This window comes from Chrysochloris asiatica, unplaced genomic scaffold, assembly GCF_000296735.1.
Source record: "Chrysochloris asiatica unplaced genomic scaffold, ChrAsi1.0 scaffold00106, whole genome shotgun sequence".
Taxonomy (NCBI): domain Eukaryota; kingdom Metazoa; phylum Chordata; class Mammalia; order Afrosoricida; family Chrysochloridae; genus Chrysochloris; species Chrysochloris asiatica.
In genome coordinates this window covers 5,945,655-5,963,363 of record NW_006408624.1, presented here as the reverse complement: position 1 = coordinate 5,963,363, position 17,709 = coordinate 5,945,655, and the positions used below count along the sequence as shown (strand labels likewise).

Below are 17,709 nucleotides of genomic sequence, written 5' to 3'. Positions count from 1 at the left end.
CATGGGCTAAAATGGACAAGACTGGATATGAGAATTAACTATGAACTTCAGTTAGGATACAGGAGTTCCCAACAGAATGATAGATGCAGGAAGGGGGAACAGAGATGCCTTATAGGGAGTCTGAAAAGGCAGGAGAGATTTTTGTCTTCTGACCAGAAAAGAACAAGCAGAAGCATGAACTTCTAGCCTTCTATCCCTACGGTGGTGGACTTGGGAAAGGAAGTTTTGCCTCATTGTTTCAGAGCTTCTCTCTGATCCTTCCCTGCACTCTGCTGAGGCAGACCCAGGCAGCTGGTTGGAAGCTCTGCCTGCAGGGAGGCCCCGTGACCTGGCTGGCTCCAGAGGGTGCACCCTCTGACCCCAGGAGAAGCTGCCAACTCAGCCCCCAGACTGGTACTTCAGGTCCACCCCCAATTCCTCCACTCACCTGGGGCTTTGGGCCAAGACTCCCACCCAAGCTTCAGCCTGCCCTTCCCCGACACCCTGTGCATGAGGCTCCGGGAACTGGCATGCTGGGAGAGTTTGAGGTGGGAGGGAGGCCAGCACCACACACCTACTTGCCTCACTGTTTCAAGTCCCAACAGGCCTGGCCTCACCGGTCTCCACAGGTAGGCAGAGTGAGTCTGCATCTGTTGGCTGTCTTCCCTACTGGAAGACGTGCAGCTCTAACTGTTCTGTGCCCCACAGACAGTAGCATAGGGAGAGACAGCAAGATACCAACACTCAGCAATGTGAGTGAGACCCCTACCAGGTTTTGATAGAACCACTCTTTGGGTAACCTGGGGCACAAAGACAGAGCCCTGGGAGACTTCAATGCTTCCTATGTGGTCCTCACTACCAAGGACCATTTGGGGAAAGACCTTTCCTGTCTACTCTTCTTGGGGCCACCAGAATCTCAAGATCAAGGGAGAAAATGTTTTTCCACGGGTGCACTCCCCCATGGTATAACAGATAATAAACATACTCAGCACATAGGGAGTACAAGGAGGATTGTGAAAGAAGCATAGTGTACTAGGTGGGTGGACACCAGCACCAGAGAATCATCCCAGCAAAGGGACAGCAGCTCCACCTGCTGGGCCCTTTCCCAACCGTCACCAGAAATCCATCTCCTCCAAATACAACATTTTTTATTCCAGAATAAAAGGCAGGGTGACAGCTTGGTCAGAAGGGCAATCTGAAGACAATGCAACGAACTATGACTGCATTGGACTCACACTCTTTGCTGGACAGCTGCTTTCTAAAAAACAGCTATCTGGTCTGTAATTCATGTAGCTGCTGCTTTAGAAAAGGTTTGTACAAGAGACTGAACCACATGAATCCCAGATTACAAAAATACCCTCTACCTCCCGAGGCTGCCCACAATGCCCTTGACACAACCAGAGCAGGATGCCAGCAGCAGCCCAAATCATCCCTGAGCCTGGATGGGTGGGGCCTAAGAAAACAATATTCTCCCTTCCCAAGGAGTAAGCAGGAATCTGAAGTCCCACTGAGCATCAAAGCTCTGGCCTATTCTCAAGACCCACAAGGGGAAACCAATCTCTGTCCTGAGAATTCCTGGGCCTCAGAGACGGCCCTCAGTGTAGCAGCAATTCAGGACACTCAGCCATATCCACTTGCAGGTTTCTGGTTACCACTGGCTTGAACTGAGGGTATTTTAAGAGGTTTGTTGTTTTTGCATGCCATTCAGTTCTGACTCAGAGACCCTGTGGGTTTGAACCACCAACTTGTGTAGTCAGCAGTCCAGTGCTTATCATACAGAGCCACACCAGTACTCTGAGAGGATAGATTTCATTTAACCTGCACAATCTGCCTCTCTAAGCATCAATATATGTGAGGACCCACACTGATGTGAGACACCTTCGTGGTAGGTGTGTATGAGTCTGTTTACCAGGACTGAGTTGCTATGTTTTGTGTACCTGTGAGTCTATGAGGGGTGGGCATATGCTCCATAAGAAGGCATGTGCGAATACACCTGCTCCAGAGACCCACCTTCCTACCCAGCCAGGTGCAGAAGCAAGGGTAGGAGAAGCAGTATCAAGCTGTACTGTCCCCACAGTCTGCTGCTTGCTCTGCGCACTCCCCTGTCCCACCCCATGTCACTAGGCCCTTCCCTGGCTTGGGATTCAGGTCCCCAGATCCCCATCCTGCAAGTCCTCCACAGGAGTTCTTCCACACTGGGAGGCACTTCCTAAAGATAAAAAGTTGCTAAATTCTATTCCTGCGGCCCTTCTTCCTATTTTCTAGAGACTCCTGAGCTAAATCCCACCGAGTATAACCTGAGGAAACAGGCTTTAATGCCAGGCTCTGTACAGAAAACCTGGCAGATACAGGCACTTATTAGGTGTTAGTATACATATACACACCCCTCAGCAGGGTCGCTAGGAGTCAGAACTGACTCCACAGTACACCAATACCACCACCACCATCATACATATATAGATCTTTAAAATCCACACAGCTGTTCCCCCTCTGGGGCACTGGTGAGGTGCAAGCAAGCCTTCCAAAACCCTGTTCTCCACCCCACCCCCATTTGCTCTAAGCATGCTCAGTCCTGTTCTGATGGGCCTCAGCCTACAATCCCTGTATGGGCAGGAAGGGTACAGCTCTGAGTGTAGAAGTAAACTGCCATACACTCTAGGATCTGAATCCCAGGGTGAAGGGCTGGGCCCAGTCTTTCACAGTGTGGCAATCAAAGGCTGGCCAGGAGAATAAAAGGCAGGAACCGAGAGCCAGGTCTATTCCGGTTTCAGTTTCAAGAACAAAGAAGTGTCTCTGGAGGTTCTGGGCTCCATGAGTTTCTATCTGCAGCTTTAAAGTTTAAGAGAGAAAGACTTTCTCCTGAGATAATTTATGAAGCCACTTGAGTAGCCGATAAAAGAATAAATAAGGAATCATACTATCTACTGAACAAAACTTATTACAAACAATGCTCACTTTAATTATCATGAGCTGATATATATTACTTTAATTCTTCAAGATATAACAAAATGGAAAACACTAATGATTTCATATTAAATGAAAAAGAATATAAAACTGCTTGCTATAATTACAACTACCAAATACAAACACAAAAAAAAAACAGGGGGAAATAAGGAATAGCATAGTAGTTGCTCACTTCCTTACCCCTTAGCAAGAAAATTTGTTGTTCCTGAATAAATACTGGGGTTAAAGATGAATTTATCTATTTCTAAATTGCTGAAATAAGATTAAAATGTTCATAATGATATTTTTTTTAAAAAGGTTAATTATATACAAGTAAGACTGATATGACAACCCAAAAAAAACAGTAACACAAGGGAAGGGGCTTTGATGTTGTTTATGGAAAGCAATCACACCTTAAACTCACAACAAAGTAGGACTATAGACAGATCAAGCCCTGTGGACTAATGGAATGTGAAGTTCCCAGTGGGGGAGAAAGCAGAATTCTTGTCCATATAGTATGACAACATTCATCTAAGATATGTCAACGTTTTCGACGACTCTGAAATTTGTAAATAGCCGGAGAATTGACTGTGGCATTCTTCACCTTCACCTTCTGAGTTTTATCCTACAAAAGAGTACAGAGCAGTGTTTATTCAGGAGAGACAAAGTTCTAATGCCCTAACGCATCCACAGTGTGCAATGAATTAACTTCCCTCCTGCGTATCTACAACAGTACTGGCTATGTGCAATTCCTGGGGAAATTGAGAAGGGAGGTATTGAAATCATTTTTTGTAGGTTCTCTCTCGGAACCTCAGTTGAGAAAGGCTGACCTAAGTAATCTGCAAAGCTAAAGAATTTGACATTTAGAGAAATGATAATAATATGAAAGAGGCGTCTTAGATTCCTTAGCTCTGCTATTTAACTGCACAATGTTGTCTATTTTTAAACACCAATGAGTGACACGCACTGTTTTGTTAACCTGTTTAAATGTTAAGGATAGCTGCTCATAAGCTATAAAGTTCATACGCTACCCGATCCTACCCTTTGCTGTTCCAAAGCACTGACTAATAACCCCCTTATTACCTTCTTAATCAAGAAGCATTTCAACACTGTCAGAGTAACAGACATTGGCTCAAACCACTGCCCCTAAGGAGCAGACATTTTCACTGGGGTTGATTTACACACAGCTGAAATCCAGTTTCAGTTAAGACCTTTACAAGCAGGGAGGAAAAGAGGGCCTAAGGCTTCTCTCTCACCAGAAGATCTTTGCGTGTTTGAATTTTCTGTGCAACAACAAACAGTTGCTTCTCTCGCTCAATCCGCTGTGTCAGGTGATTGTATTGCTTTTGCCTTTCTTTAGCTATCCGCTGCAGAAGAAACACACACATTATCAATAAAACAATTAAAAAGATAAAAATGAGTTAAGAAAATGTTTGCTAATCCAGGTAAGCCCACATGCACAAGTGGTTTGATCAACTCCCTCCTCATTCCAGAATCAGCTTATGGCAATACCGGCTACTAAAATCTTCATTTTAGAAACATCACATTCTAGAGTGCTGCAGTGGTTAAGCACTCAGCTGCTAACCAGAAGGTTGGCAGTTCAAACCCACAAGCCACTCCATGGAAGAAAGATGTGGCAGTCTGCTTCTATAAAGGTTACAACCTTGGTAAACCTATGAGGCAGCTCTACTCTGTAAACAAAACAATTAAATAGATAAAAATGAGTAAAAAAATGTTTCTCTACCCACTGAAGCCTATTCCAGAATCAATATAGCATAAACAACAAAGTCCATTTTAGAAATATCATATTCTAGAACTGAAAGGAACCTTGAGAACCATCTTACTGAAATCTGTTATTTTATAAATGCAGAAACTGAGATCCAGAGAAGAAAAGTAACTTGCCCAAGGATACACTGTTCATAAACACCCGGAAGCTTTACACTAAGCCGCTTCAACCTTCCTGTCAGAGCACCTGGTTACCGGAGGTGATGGCAGGTAGTAAGCCACACTAGAAAACCTACACAGAGTGAATGGAAAGTAACAGATGGGCCACCCTTCTGTCCTGTGCTGGAGACTGAGAACCTCAGAATTCAAGAGTTGTTGTTGTTAGGTTCCATCAAGTCGGTTCCAATTCATAGCAACCCTACGCACAATAGAAGAAAACACTGCCAGTCCTGCGCCATCCTCTCAACTGTTGCTAAACTTGAGCCCACTGGCTGTTGACATTACTAAGCCAATTCATCTCCTTAGGGGTCTTCCTCTTTACCTCTGACCCTCCATTTTACCAAGCATGATGTCTTTCTCCAGGGACTGGTCCCTCCTGATAATATGTCCGAAGTATGAGAAATAATATTGTCCCATCTTGTCTTCTAAAGAGTATTATGTTTGTACTGCTTCCAACAAGATTTATCTGTTCTTCTGGCAATCCATGGTACTTTTAATACATACTCTTCTCTGACAGTATAACTCAAATGCATCAATTCTTCTACAGTCTTCCTTATCTACTGTCCAACTTTCACATGCATATGAGGCTATTAAAAATCCACAGGTTGGATCAGGTGCAACCTTAGTTAACAAGCTGACATCTTTGCTCTTCAACACCTGAAAGAGGTCTTGAGCAGCAGATCTGCCTGATGCAATACATCACCTGATTTCTGGACTGCTGCTTCTATGAGTGTTGATAGTGGATCCAATCTTTTCTCCATTTATCATGATGTTATTTATAACATGGCTCAGTAGTGAGGATTTTTTTTTTTCTTTACACTGAGATGCAACCCATACTGAGGTTGTGATCTTTGATCTTCATCAGTAAGTATTTTAAGAGACCAGAGATCAGGGTTTTTCCAAAGTTAAACTGAGAATTCTCACTGCTAATGACTCCATGTCAGAGTAGAACTGAGCTCCATAGGGTTGGTAATTAACTTTTTTTAAGGAGATCACCAGGTCTTTCTCTGGAGTCACCTCAAACCTTTGAATTTTTAGCTGTACGTGTGAAATCATTTGCACTACCCAGACAGTTATTATTAGCTTCATTATTATGCTTTTCCTTGTAAACTGTCCCAAGTTGCCTTTGGGAAGAGCAATTGTTTAATCAAAAACACAGGAAAAATCTGCACACACACAAAAAAAGACCAAAACACAGAAAACAAACACACTGCCATCACATTGATTCTGACTCATATCAGACCTGTATAACAGAGTAAATTGCCCCATAGGGTTTCCAGAACTATAAATCTTTATAGAAACAGACTGCCACATTTTCCTCCCAAAGAGCAGCTGGTGGGTTTGAAGTGCCAACCTTTTAGTCAGCAGCTAGGTACTGCAACCAGCTGCAAACTAAATTCCCTTGTAATCCACCCACTTGCTGCTGCTGTTGATAAACTCCACTGAGTCATTTCCAACTCATGGTGACTCTGTATAGTGTTTCCACGGCTGTAATTCTTTGCAAGAGCAGAGAGTGTCATACGTCTCCCACAAAGCAGCTCGTGGGCTTGAACCAGTAACCTTATGGTTCACACACAGTCCAGTACTGATCCTACAAAGCCACTGCACTCCCAATCCTCCCACTGGCAGCCCCTTAATAAAATATTATTTTGCTTTAAATAAAGCAACCCAAACATTGCTAGACAAAAATGACAAAACCCAAACCTAGCCCCCTTCTCAAAAGCTATGTTGTGAGCTATTCTACACAGAAGTCTGAGATAACTGAAGACAACTAATTGTCAAAGAGGGTTATCACAAGAACACTAGTCAGCCGCCACTCCTCAGCTGGAAGTGTTAACTCCATCGAGGGGAACAGTACTGGGCCTCAGACTGAAACAATTCACCAATTCTTCAGAGTCTCACAGCAGTGGTTTCAGACAGCTTTTGTTTTCACTTTATTGCACAGACTGTCAAATTTATGGGATTACCCAATATAGTCAAACTAATTAGGGGTATTTATATTACTAAAGCAAGTTTAGCTGCCTCTGAGCTAGAGGAAACTGCTGTGAAATTAAACATTGGAAGCAAAGCTGATGCGGTGTAAATGATTCAAATCAAAACAGAACAGCTGTCTGCTTGAAACACATTGACAGCATTTTTTTAAAATGAATCAGTCAGAAGTGAGAGTTCAACTCCAGAAGGCTTTGAGAAAAAGCTTGTCTTCTGCACAAACCCAGCTACAGCAAAGGAAAGCACCATAAGGAAAAGTCAAATACAAAATGCTGGTTAGACTCATTCGCGGGGATCTGCTGAAGGTTCAAGATCAAAGTATATACCAAAGCCCTTAATCCTCCGTGTCCCCACCTTGCTCTGCATTTTTTAAATGTTTGGCATTGGTTTCTAAAGGCAGAACACCTAAGCTCCTGACCACTATATGCTACACAACCTCCAATCTCAAAACCCACAGCGCCCTCCTCTGCTTCTACTCCCATAATCAAATTCTTTTTTCCTTTTTCTAAGGGAACCTAATGAATTTCCCACAAATAATCATATTCACTGCAGTGGTATACAAAGGAACCTAGATTGCCCTAAAGTCAAATCTGAAAAACAGTGGAGAAAATTACCTTAAATTGAGACTGACGGGTAACTCCTTTCACTTTTTCCTTCTTCAAGGTCTCTATTGTGGGTCTATTAAAGACCCTGTCAACCAGTTCTGGGGCTGTGCGGAGGTGAGTTGCAACATCAAAGTGTTCAACTAAAAGGCAAGACAATCCTTAAGGCAATGTCCAAAATCTGTTTCCAGGCAACACAGACCAATGTGCCGGACTGAACCAGAAACCTTCAATCATTCCCTACCTTCTTTTTTGGTGTCAAAAAAGAACACATGCTTCTTCTGTTGCTTCCCCTGGAAGTCCAGCAGATGGAGCTCTGATTTGAGTCTTTCAATTTTCTAAAACAAAGATTATGATCTCACTTCATAATGGGCTCTTCTGGGGGATCAGGCATGAATTACTAAAAAAGTTTAGCCACTTCACATCATTATCACCAGCAAGCAAAGAATGTGTTTACTTCATTCGTTTCAAGGAAAGGGCCATTATAATTTAGGTAGTGTAGCTAGGCATCCCACAACACTCATTTAATCCTTACAACAGTCCTGTGAGAGAGAGAAATGAGGAAACAGCCTCAGGGAAATTAATTTGCCCATAATCATGGGCTGCGTAAACGGCAGAGCCAAAATTCAAACCTAACTCATTCCTAAACTTGAACTCTTTACATTCCACCATGCTGATTACACTTCTAATTCATTATCACAATTAAGCATATTTTAAAATTCTAAATGCCAGAAGACGTCAATTTATGACTTGAGATTGATAGATTTATGTTTCCTGTCTAATCTCACAAAAAGACTTCAGAACAGAAGAGTTTTATTTGTTACCTTAGCTTCTGCAACTCTTTTCATTTCTATATATTTCACATCCTGAGTTCTCATCAGTTTCAGCTGTTCTGGAGTTGCTTCTTCTTTTGTCTCCTTAATAATATGAACTCCATCCTAAAATCCAAATTTAAAAGATACATTCCCTATTAGATTAAAAGCATTAAATTAGCACTACATAGTTCATGGCTGAAGCAAGGGCAACTCAGTGTTGTATGCTGGGCCCTGAGATGCATATAATAAGGGGGCTTCAGAGAGTTAGTGAAAAATTGAAAAGATAATGGAATTTTTCCACTGACTTTTTGAAGCCCCCTCGTGCAATAATCCACTCTTAGAACAACTTAATACATAAAACACCTCAAATTCAGAAGCAGAAATTCATGTTGCCCCTAAGGGTACAGGTGTATCTTGGATATTGACCAAGAGCACCTGGCTCAGAGAAAGGTTACACTAAGGCCAGAGTCTTGGTGTGGCGCTGTACAACACGCACCAGACCACAAGGTCGGCGCTTCAAACTCATCAGACGTTCCTCGGAAACCCTATACAAGGTCACTATGAGTTGGAATCAACTCAATGGCACTCAACAACAATAAATATTAAGGCCAAAGATTCTTCCTCTCCAGCTTCTCCCCAGCATACACCAATTACTATTTTCAAACAGTTGGAACTCAGAACATTTATCAATTAAACACTCACCTGGAGTTTAACCCGAGTCATTTTATAGTAGAATTCATCTGGATTTTTTTCAAGAGCCTTCTTCCGGAGAGCTCTGAGGTAGTCTTGCTTTTTACGGTAGTCACTAGATAAATTAAACAAGGCTCATAGCAAAAAAGGACATGGTGAGCAGACTTCATAAGCATCTACAAGTTCACACAAAATGAACCTCCAAGAAAGCCAGAGCAATGACTGGATCTGATCCATGCTCCACTGTCACTGATGGTAAGCACCAGTCTAGTAGGATGCACAGTGTAATAGTCCTCTCCTATCCCAATCCTATCTGAAATGAACAGTCCTGTGGTGCTGTGCATTAGGTGTTGAGTTGCCAACCACAAGGTTGGCAGTACAAACCCATCAGTCGCTCCTTGGAAGAAAGCTGAGTCTATCTGCTCTCGTTAAGACTTACAGTCTCGGGAACCCGACTCTGAGTTGGAATGGGCTCAGTGGCAGTATGCTTGGTTTGAGTTTGGTATAGGATCGCTATGAGTCACAATCAACTCAATGACAGTGGATTGGTCTGCCCTGGTGGTACAGTGGTAAGGTGCTCGGCTGCAAACTGAAATGTCAGCACTTCAAATGCACAAGTTACCCTGAGGGAGAAAGTTTTGTAAAGATGTATGCAACTTGGAAACCCTATGGGAAAGTCCTACTCTGTTGTACAGGGCTGCTAGAAGGCAGAATCAACTCCAGGGTAGTGGGTCTTTGGGTTGATCTGTAAACAGGGAGCCCAGGTGGTGCCGTGGTTAAGCATTCAGCTGCTAAGTGAAAGGCTGGTAGTTTAAATACACCTGCGACTCCACAGGAGAGAGATGCAGCACTCTGCTTCTGTGAAGACTTACGGTCTTGGGAAGCTGACGGGACAGCTGTACTCTGTCCTTCAGGCTCACTGTGAGTCAAAATCAACTCAACAGCAACCAGCTCTGTTTTTATGGTTGTATCCCAGAGAATTACTAAAACGACTAAAAGAATGCAAATCCTGAAAATCTCCTAGGCACTACCTGGGCCAGGATCAGCACTCGATTATTATTATCAGCAGCAGCTTCTCAACTCTAGGAGCCCCAGCTACTTATGTCATCACCAACTGTACCAGGAGCATAAGAAGGACTTCAGCTGACACATTCAGCTAACAAATATTACAAAGTATTTTGCAATTAAGTGCTGGAGAAGAAGAAGAATGGGGATAATTGTTTTCTTAAATGTTTTCAGAGTTCATTATCACCCACGCTCAGTCTCATGAATCCATCTTTCACATCTCTTCATTCCACACCACACACATGGTGATGGAAGCGACTCAACCACTGGAATTTTAGATAATATCTTGCACTTCAAAAAAAAATGGGAGAGAGAAAAAGATTCAACTTTTGGCTCAAACACCAAGGCAGAGGCAAATCAAAGTCACTGTGAGAAAAAGATCTAGAGCAGCATTTAAAAAAAAAAAAAGTCACAAAGCAACTACAGTTAAATACATAACGCTCTGCCTAAACAAAGAGAGGAGTTCCGTATCACAGAAAAGTATCTGACAGGCAGCCAGGGCTTTGGCCACTTTCTCAATGGCAGGAAATTATCCCCTGTTGGACACTCAAGCAGTTCAGCTGCAGCGGGGGGAGACTGTGAACTTTCTTGGCAGCAGGTCTACCAGAAGGACTGAACTCACTCTGCACGAAGTTTGTAATCTTTCTTTTTCTCCAGCAGGCCCAGATGTTTTCGAAAGCCGGGCTACAAGACAGAAGAAAGAAAAAAAGGCTTAGTTTCTTCAGCAAGCACATACCTAAATCAACTCAACACCTGATGGAAACAGGGCTCTCGAGGGAGAGCTCAGTAAATCATGTCCTTGCTCTCCTGTCTCCCCTCCCCCTCATGCTGGGCACTACCCAAGGATAAGAGGGAGCACGTAGGTGACCGAGAGGGCACAAGCACTGCCATCATAGGTTTCCTGTCCTATTAAGGACAGAGAGAGGCAACAATGACTCGGCACTAAGCAAGCAGTTGCCAGTTGTACTAAAATTACTACCAACTTAATCCAGGGGATTATAAATTACTATGAAGGGAAAACATAGTAACAGAAAGGCAACTATGTTAAGAGAGTTATATTAAGAGTCTGAAGACATGGGTTCAAATCCAAGCTTTACCTTTTAATAATCTACAACCTTAGGCAAGTCACTGAACTTCTCTGAGCTAGAGTTTCCCAACTGTAAAGTGAGAATAACAGTACCGACTTCACAGGGCTACACTGTGACTATTGTTAGGAGTCACTGATTCAAGTTTCTTCTCAAAGGCACCCCATGTCACAGAGTAGAACTGCCCTGTAAGGTTTCTGGGCTGTAATCTTTAGGGGAGCAGGTTGTCAGGTCTTTCTCCTGTGGAGTCTCTAGGTTGGTTGGGTTCTAATCACCAATCTTTCAGTTAGCAGCCAAGTGCTTAACCACTGTGCCACACTGGCTCCTTGTTGTTTAGTGAGGATGAAATGAGACTCTAAATAGAAATGCACGTAGCAAACGCCCAGCAAATGTTTACCATCAGCCTGTGGTACAAGGTCTGAGAGAAAACCAAGTATGACAGAAAACACTTTCTCTGTTTCTACAAGCTACCATTTGTTGAATACTGAGCTAGATTCTTTGTCTACATTATCATTGTTGTTGTTGTTGTTAAATGCTGTTGAGTGGGCTCCAACTCATGGTAACCATATATAGGGTGTCCGAGGAGTGGCTGCTGAGTCTGAACCACTGATCTTGCAGTTCAAACTGACCTTGAGGTCGAGTGCTACCCTATGTTGCCACACCAGGACTTCACATCATCATAATAGGCCATAATAAAAGGCCACATTTATTAAGCACTTACTCTGTTCGAAGGTAGAGTACTGATTTGGCACTGAAGGATAAGCACTGGACTGCTAACTGCAAGGTCAGCAGTTCAAATCCACCAGCAGCTCTTAGGAAACGCTATACAGGGTCGCTATGAGTCAGAATCGACTCCATGGCACATAACCACCACCACCAACTACCACCAGACTTTGAAGAGCCATGAAGGCTGGATGAACCCCTGAAATAACTGCCCTGAGTTCATCTTTACACCTTAAACCAAAAATATCCCCTGAAGTCTTCTGAAAACCAAACAGTCATTTAGCTTAACTAGTAATGGCGAGCATGATGTCCTTTTAAGATCTATATGGTAGAAGGTGGAACACTGGGGAAGGAATAGACACAGGATAATTTGGGTGCTGGGGAGAGGGCAATACACAATAAGGGGGTGGGGAATGGAAGAACAAGGCAGATGGGAGAACAGTTAGGCTGGTTTGCATGGGCGAAGTGGGACAGAGGTAAATAATGATGTATGCACAACCTTGGAACAATAGGGCTCTAGGATACAGGGATTGAGAATTGGTTCGGATGGGTAAAAGGGGAGAAATAATGTTAAGATGCTTGGCCGTCTTTTGAATCTTGGTTTCCCTTGCCTACCATTGTAAAATAGACACCTGAGGGGGAGAGAAAGAAATAGCAAGAAATATCAACATAGAGAGCTTTTAAGTGCATCTTCTGCTTATAACTGATTGGAATACCTAAAATGGAGCTACAACTTGCCCAGTGAAGGAGGCTTCCTGTGGAGCCTGTGCATTACATAAGACCATAGGTGGAATCCTGAACCCCATCCAGAAACTTCTGAGGTGGGAAATCGCCACATGAAAGGACACGCAGACCAGCCTGGAGCAGCTAGAAGAATAGAAGATACTTCTCAAAAGACCAAGAAGAAAAATAAAAAACAATAATGGCAGTCCAACTGACTACTACAAGAACAAGCAAGTTGCTCACCCAGGAGATATCAAGGCAAGTGGTCGGTTCCCCTCAGGGCAAACCCCCTTCCAAGACTAAGACTCAAGCAGAATACAGCAGCAAGCATGTGATCTGACTGGTGACCATGTTGGCAACCAATTAAGGGTAAGTGAGAGAAAAACAGCAATGAAGCTGCGAGCTAAGTCTGACCACATTCAACAGACTCCTATGAACCCAGGTGGAGACCTGGTTGGCCAGCAATATGGCAAGACCTGAGGACCCCTGGGCCCAGAGACAGTGACATAGCCACAGAGGACTAGAGCAGAGAGTAAAGCATCCAGCTGATAAGAAGTGAGGGGAGATGCACAAGAATACCCACACTTGCAGATAATACCCACTTGACGTGGCTTCAATGACTGGATGATCAGAAGAAGAAAGAAGAGGGGAAAAAAAAGTAATCTGATACAATCTGATGAACTTGACCTACACCTATGGATGCAATAGCTCAAAAGAGGGAACAAATCCTTACAGCAAGGATCATTTCCACCCCCTCGGTACACAGGGTAGACAGGGATGGGCAACCTGGACACTGGCTACCCAAAATGGGGGGGGGGGGCTACAAAATCAAGAAGTGACTGGCTTACACACTTTCAAAAGGGGGCCTAGATCCAGAGGGCGTGGAGGAAGGTAGAATCTCCACTGAGTAGTATCCAATTTGTCTGGGTGGGGCTGATGAAAGGAGGTGGTGGTGATAAGACTCTTGTGGTACAATAGTGAATAATTGTTATCAGGACTGACTGTGAGGGTTGGAAATGTAAAGGTAGACAATTTGTAAGAAAAAGAGGGGAGTGGTTGACTTTGCAGTCCAGGAGCAAGGTCCCTGGAACCATCGAGGGAAAGGAATGGCATGCAAGACCCTACCCAGAGAAACAGTGACACCAGAGATGGAGGCAGAGATGATGACATGGAGAGATGGAGCAGCTGTGGACTCTAGACCCAGAGAGGCAGAGGGGCTGTTGTGTGCTGACAACCAGGGGGCAGGCTTGCAGGGTTATACCCTTTGGTTGGTTGATGATGCATGGAGGGGATTGTAACCATGGCAATGAAACGATATACGATAGGATGAATGTAAAGCTAATGTTCTCCCATGCAAACTATCACATAATTCACAATAAAACATTTAAAAAAAGATCTATATTGTATCAATCTGACAAGAGCACCTCTTAATATTACATAGGAAACTTAGGAGGCAGTGAGTGTGTGTTACTAAGGCAAGAACAACTCAGAAAAGGAGAGTGAGAATGGCACACCTTGAAAACCAGAAACAATGTCACTGAGTGGTACGTGTAAAAACAGCTAAAATGGGATGCTTTGCTGTGTATATTATTACTGATGAAGATCAAAAACCACAGCATTCAGTAGCGAGTGTATCTCAATGTAAAGGAAACAAAAATCCTACCCACAGAACCAATAAACCACTCATGATAAATAGAGAAAATATTGACATTGTCAAAGACTTCATTTTGCTTGGATCCATCATCAATACTCATGGAAGCAGCCGTTAAAAAAATCAAACGACATATTGCATTAAGCAAATTTGCTGCACAGGAGCTCTTTAAAGTGTTGAAGAGCAAAGATGTCAGTTTTGAAGACTAAAGTGCACCTGACGCAATCACTGGTATTTTCAATAGCCTCCTATGCATGTGAAAGCTGGACAGTGAATAAAGAAGACCATTAAAGACTTGATGCATTTGAGTTATGGTGTTAGGGAAGAATACTAAATGTACCATGGACTGCCAGAAGAACAAACAAATCTGTGTTGGAAGAAGTACAGCCAGAATGCTCCTTAGAAGCCAAGAGGACCAGACTTCATCTCTTATACTTTAGACATACTATCAGGAGGGAACAGTCCCTGGATAAGGACATCATGCTTGAGCAGTGGAGGGACACAGAGATGAAAGGTATAGGAGCAGCAATGGGCTGAAGTGTAGCAGCAATTGTGAGGGATGGTGGTTCATTCTGTTGTAGGCTCACTACGGGTCAGAGCCAACTCAACAGAACCTAACAACAACATTCTCAAGAATAAGTGATTTTTAAATTAAAAATATTTAAGAGACTTTAGTTCTATCCCATCAATCACTTGCACAATGTTAGGTACAGCCCTTCCCCATGTTCCCTGTTTGTAAAAAGAAACTGGACCAGGTATCCTACCTCTACAGGCCTTTCTGAATCAGACACACAATGAATCCCAGAGCAGTGGGGAGGATACATTCTGCATAAAATAAGCCAACTTCTACTCAATCTCCCCACACAGAAACACCCTGTACAGAAATCCTACAATTGCTTATTTTGTCTGAGTTTGTTTTTGTTGATGGGCAAGTAAGTCCCTTCGACTCTCTAAGCCTCGGTTTCCTCATCTGTACAATGGGAAAGGAAAACAATTCAGAATGAGGCATAAACAAAAGTCTATGTGGCAGATCTTCACGAACCACAAAAGCTATCGAAAGATAGTGATACCACAATAGAAACATCAGCCCTACAGTCACCAAAACCAATGTGCAGGGGGCCCAGCCAGACCACTTAGTAGCTGTGACCTTTGACCACTTTACGCACACGATCTCACTGAAAACCCGCAGGACCCGGTGGATGATCCCAAATGACTGGGGCGCAGCCCCAACATAAAATGCCCAAACTTCCGGGAGACAGAGGGAAGTTTTTGTTTCCAAGCTGCCGCGAGGCTCCGCCCCAGCCACGGATGTTTTTTAACATACATTTACATAAGCTATTTAAGAGCCAACTATACAGGGTTCGGAGAGATGGGACCGGGACGAGACAGCTCAGGGGGCCACGGGCCAGCGCTCGTGGAACCAGTGAGGGGCTACCTGGCTTCGCTCTCGATGCTCCCGCTGCCGGGACTTAGCCGCCTTCCGAAAAGCCGCCGCCATAGCTGCTCAAGCCTGGGAAAATTCAGCACACACCACGCTACCGAACTGCTTCAGAGGCCGAGTCCACTAAACTCGCCGGAAGCAGGCCTCGCCTCCAGGGGCTTAGGACCGCCTACTTCCTCTGATCAGCCTATCCAACGCCTGATTTTCCGGAAATACGTCCATCAGCTAGTCGGCTACTGAAGACTTCTTGTGGGAAGTGTAGTTTCAGAGGTCTAGTCTCCAGTTCTTATTGGCCAGAGCGTATCCACGTGTACCAAGATACAAGCTTCGCGCTCGGCTCCGCGCTGGCACCTGGGAACACGTGGCTGACATTGCCGGCCTCTGGAGCAGGTCTGGGAGTTTGCGCGTGCGCGGTCGCCTACTTCGCGCCTTTTGCGCTATTTCCGCGGTACATTTAAAGGCAGGAGCGATGTAATTTTTTTTTTTTTTTTTTTTAAACAGTATACTGAAAAGCGCATCTATAGACAGACAAGAGACCTTAAACCATATCCGACTCAGCGTCTGATAAACTGTGTTACTCTTGCTTGGCAGGTCGCTTGACTCTAAATAACATCATTTTTCTCATCCATAAAATTAGGATAATAATAGCATGCACTGCTTGCCTCATAGGGGTATCAAGCGGGTCCATATCTATAAACAGCATAGAAGAGAATCACCTAATGGAAGTGGTCATAAAATTCTTAATTCTCCCACGCCCCTAAAGAAAAGGCTGAATGAATGAGGGTCTGAGACACTATACATGTAAGGGTTATAAAACCATGAACCAAGGAGGTGTGTTTCAATCCTAACTCAGCTATTAGTCAAGTTAGCTTCTCTGCGCCTCTGTTACTGATGTTGTGTGCCCTCGAGTGTATTGTGACTACTTTGTTGTTGTTAAGTGCCATGGTGGAGTGGGTTCCAATTCAGGGAAACCTGTATAACGTTTCCAAGGAGCAGCTGGTGGGCTTGAACTGTGGTTAGCAGTCCAGTGCTTATCCTTCAGCGCCACACCAAGCACCAATAACAATGCAACAGAATAGAACTGCCCCATAGTTTCCCAGCCTGTAACCCTTTCTGAAACAGATTGTTAGAGCTTTTCTCCAGGGGATTTGAACCACTAACCTTGTAGCATCGAAGCACTTAACCAGTGAGCCACCAGGACTCCTTCAGTCTCAGTTCATCTATCTGTAAAATGGAAGTAATAATACTATACCCACAGATTAAAACAATGTGTGTAAAAGTACTTACAAAAGGAACCCTGGGAGCACAACACTTGAAGCGCTGGCTGCTAAAGGAAAGGTTGGTTGTTTAAACTCACCCTCTGGCTTAGCACAAGAAATGACCTGGTGATCCCTCTAGTAAACATTGTTGTCACTGTTGTTAGGTGCCATTGAGTCAGTTCCAACCCACAAAGACAATGTGTACAACAGAGCAAAATTGCTCCTAGGCCTTTGCCATTCTCAAAATTGTTGCTATGTTTAAGGCCATGTTGCAGCCACTGGGTTAATTCATCTCCTTGAGGGTCCTCCACTTTTTTGATGATCCTGTCTCTACTTTACCAAATATGATGTCCTTCTCCAGGGATTGGTCCCTTCTGATAATATGTTCAACGTACATGAGACTAAGTCTTGCCTTCTTCACTTCCAAGAAGGCTTCTTGTTCCAGACAGATTTTTTTTCCAGTACTTTTTCCAAGACAGATGGATTACAGCCTAGGAAACCCTATAGGGTAGTTCTACTGTGTCACATGGAGTTGCTATGATTCAGAACCAACTTGAAGACTCCTAACAACAACAAAACAACAAAGTGTTCATTGCAGTGTTTGCCTCTTAGCAAGATCACACACAATAAATTAGAACTCCAGTAAAACCTGCAAAAGCTGGAAAGTAACACAGAAACCTGTCAGAGAAGGAAAGCTCAATTATGTTTCACTAAATAGAGAGCAATAGAAAATGATGACTGCACCTATCAAAGACAGAAAACTTTTGAAACCCAGAAAAACCCCCTTTGAGTTCTGCTCT

At 43.6% G+C, this 17,709-nt stretch overlaps 1 protein-coding gene across 1 annotated transcript; it reads right to left on the bottom strand.

Annotated features, from left to right (window-relative positions):
- Positions 1-3,370: 3,370 nt before the first annotated feature.
- Positions 3,371-15,728, bottom strand: UTP11L (UTP11-like, U3 small nucleolar ribonucleoprotein, (yeast)). Its single transcript, XM_006867560.1, has 8 exons — positions 15,645-15,728; positions 10,650-10,711; positions 8,975-9,077; positions 8,282-8,395; positions 7,702-7,795; positions 7,470-7,600; positions 4,179-4,289; positions 3,371-3,547 (listed from the first exon to the last, which is right to left on the bottom strand). Exons 1-8 carry the CDS (start codon positions 15,705-15,707, stop codon positions 3,464-3,466), a joined length of 762 nt encoding a protein of 253 aa, XP_006867622.1. The 5' UTR covers positions 15,708-15,728; the 3' UTR covers positions 3,371-3,463.
- Between the last annotated feature and the right edge of the window lie 1,981 nt (positions 15,729-17,709).

Excerpts from the sequence above, each read along its gene's own strand:
- UTP11L (XM_006867560.1), bottom strand. The coding sequence starts at position 15,707 with ATGGCGGCGGCTTTTCGGAAGGCGGCTAAGTCCCGGCAGCGGGAGCAT. Across the intron at positions 10,712-15,644 it reads AGCATCGAGAGCGAAGCCAG|CCCGGCTTTCGAAAACATCT; the intron begins GTAGCCCCTCAC and ends TCTGTCTTGTAG. Across the intron at positions 7,601-7,701 it reads TTTTGACACCAAAAAAGAAG|TTGAACACTTTGATGTTGCA; the intron begins GTAGGGAATGAT and ends CTTGCCTTTTAG.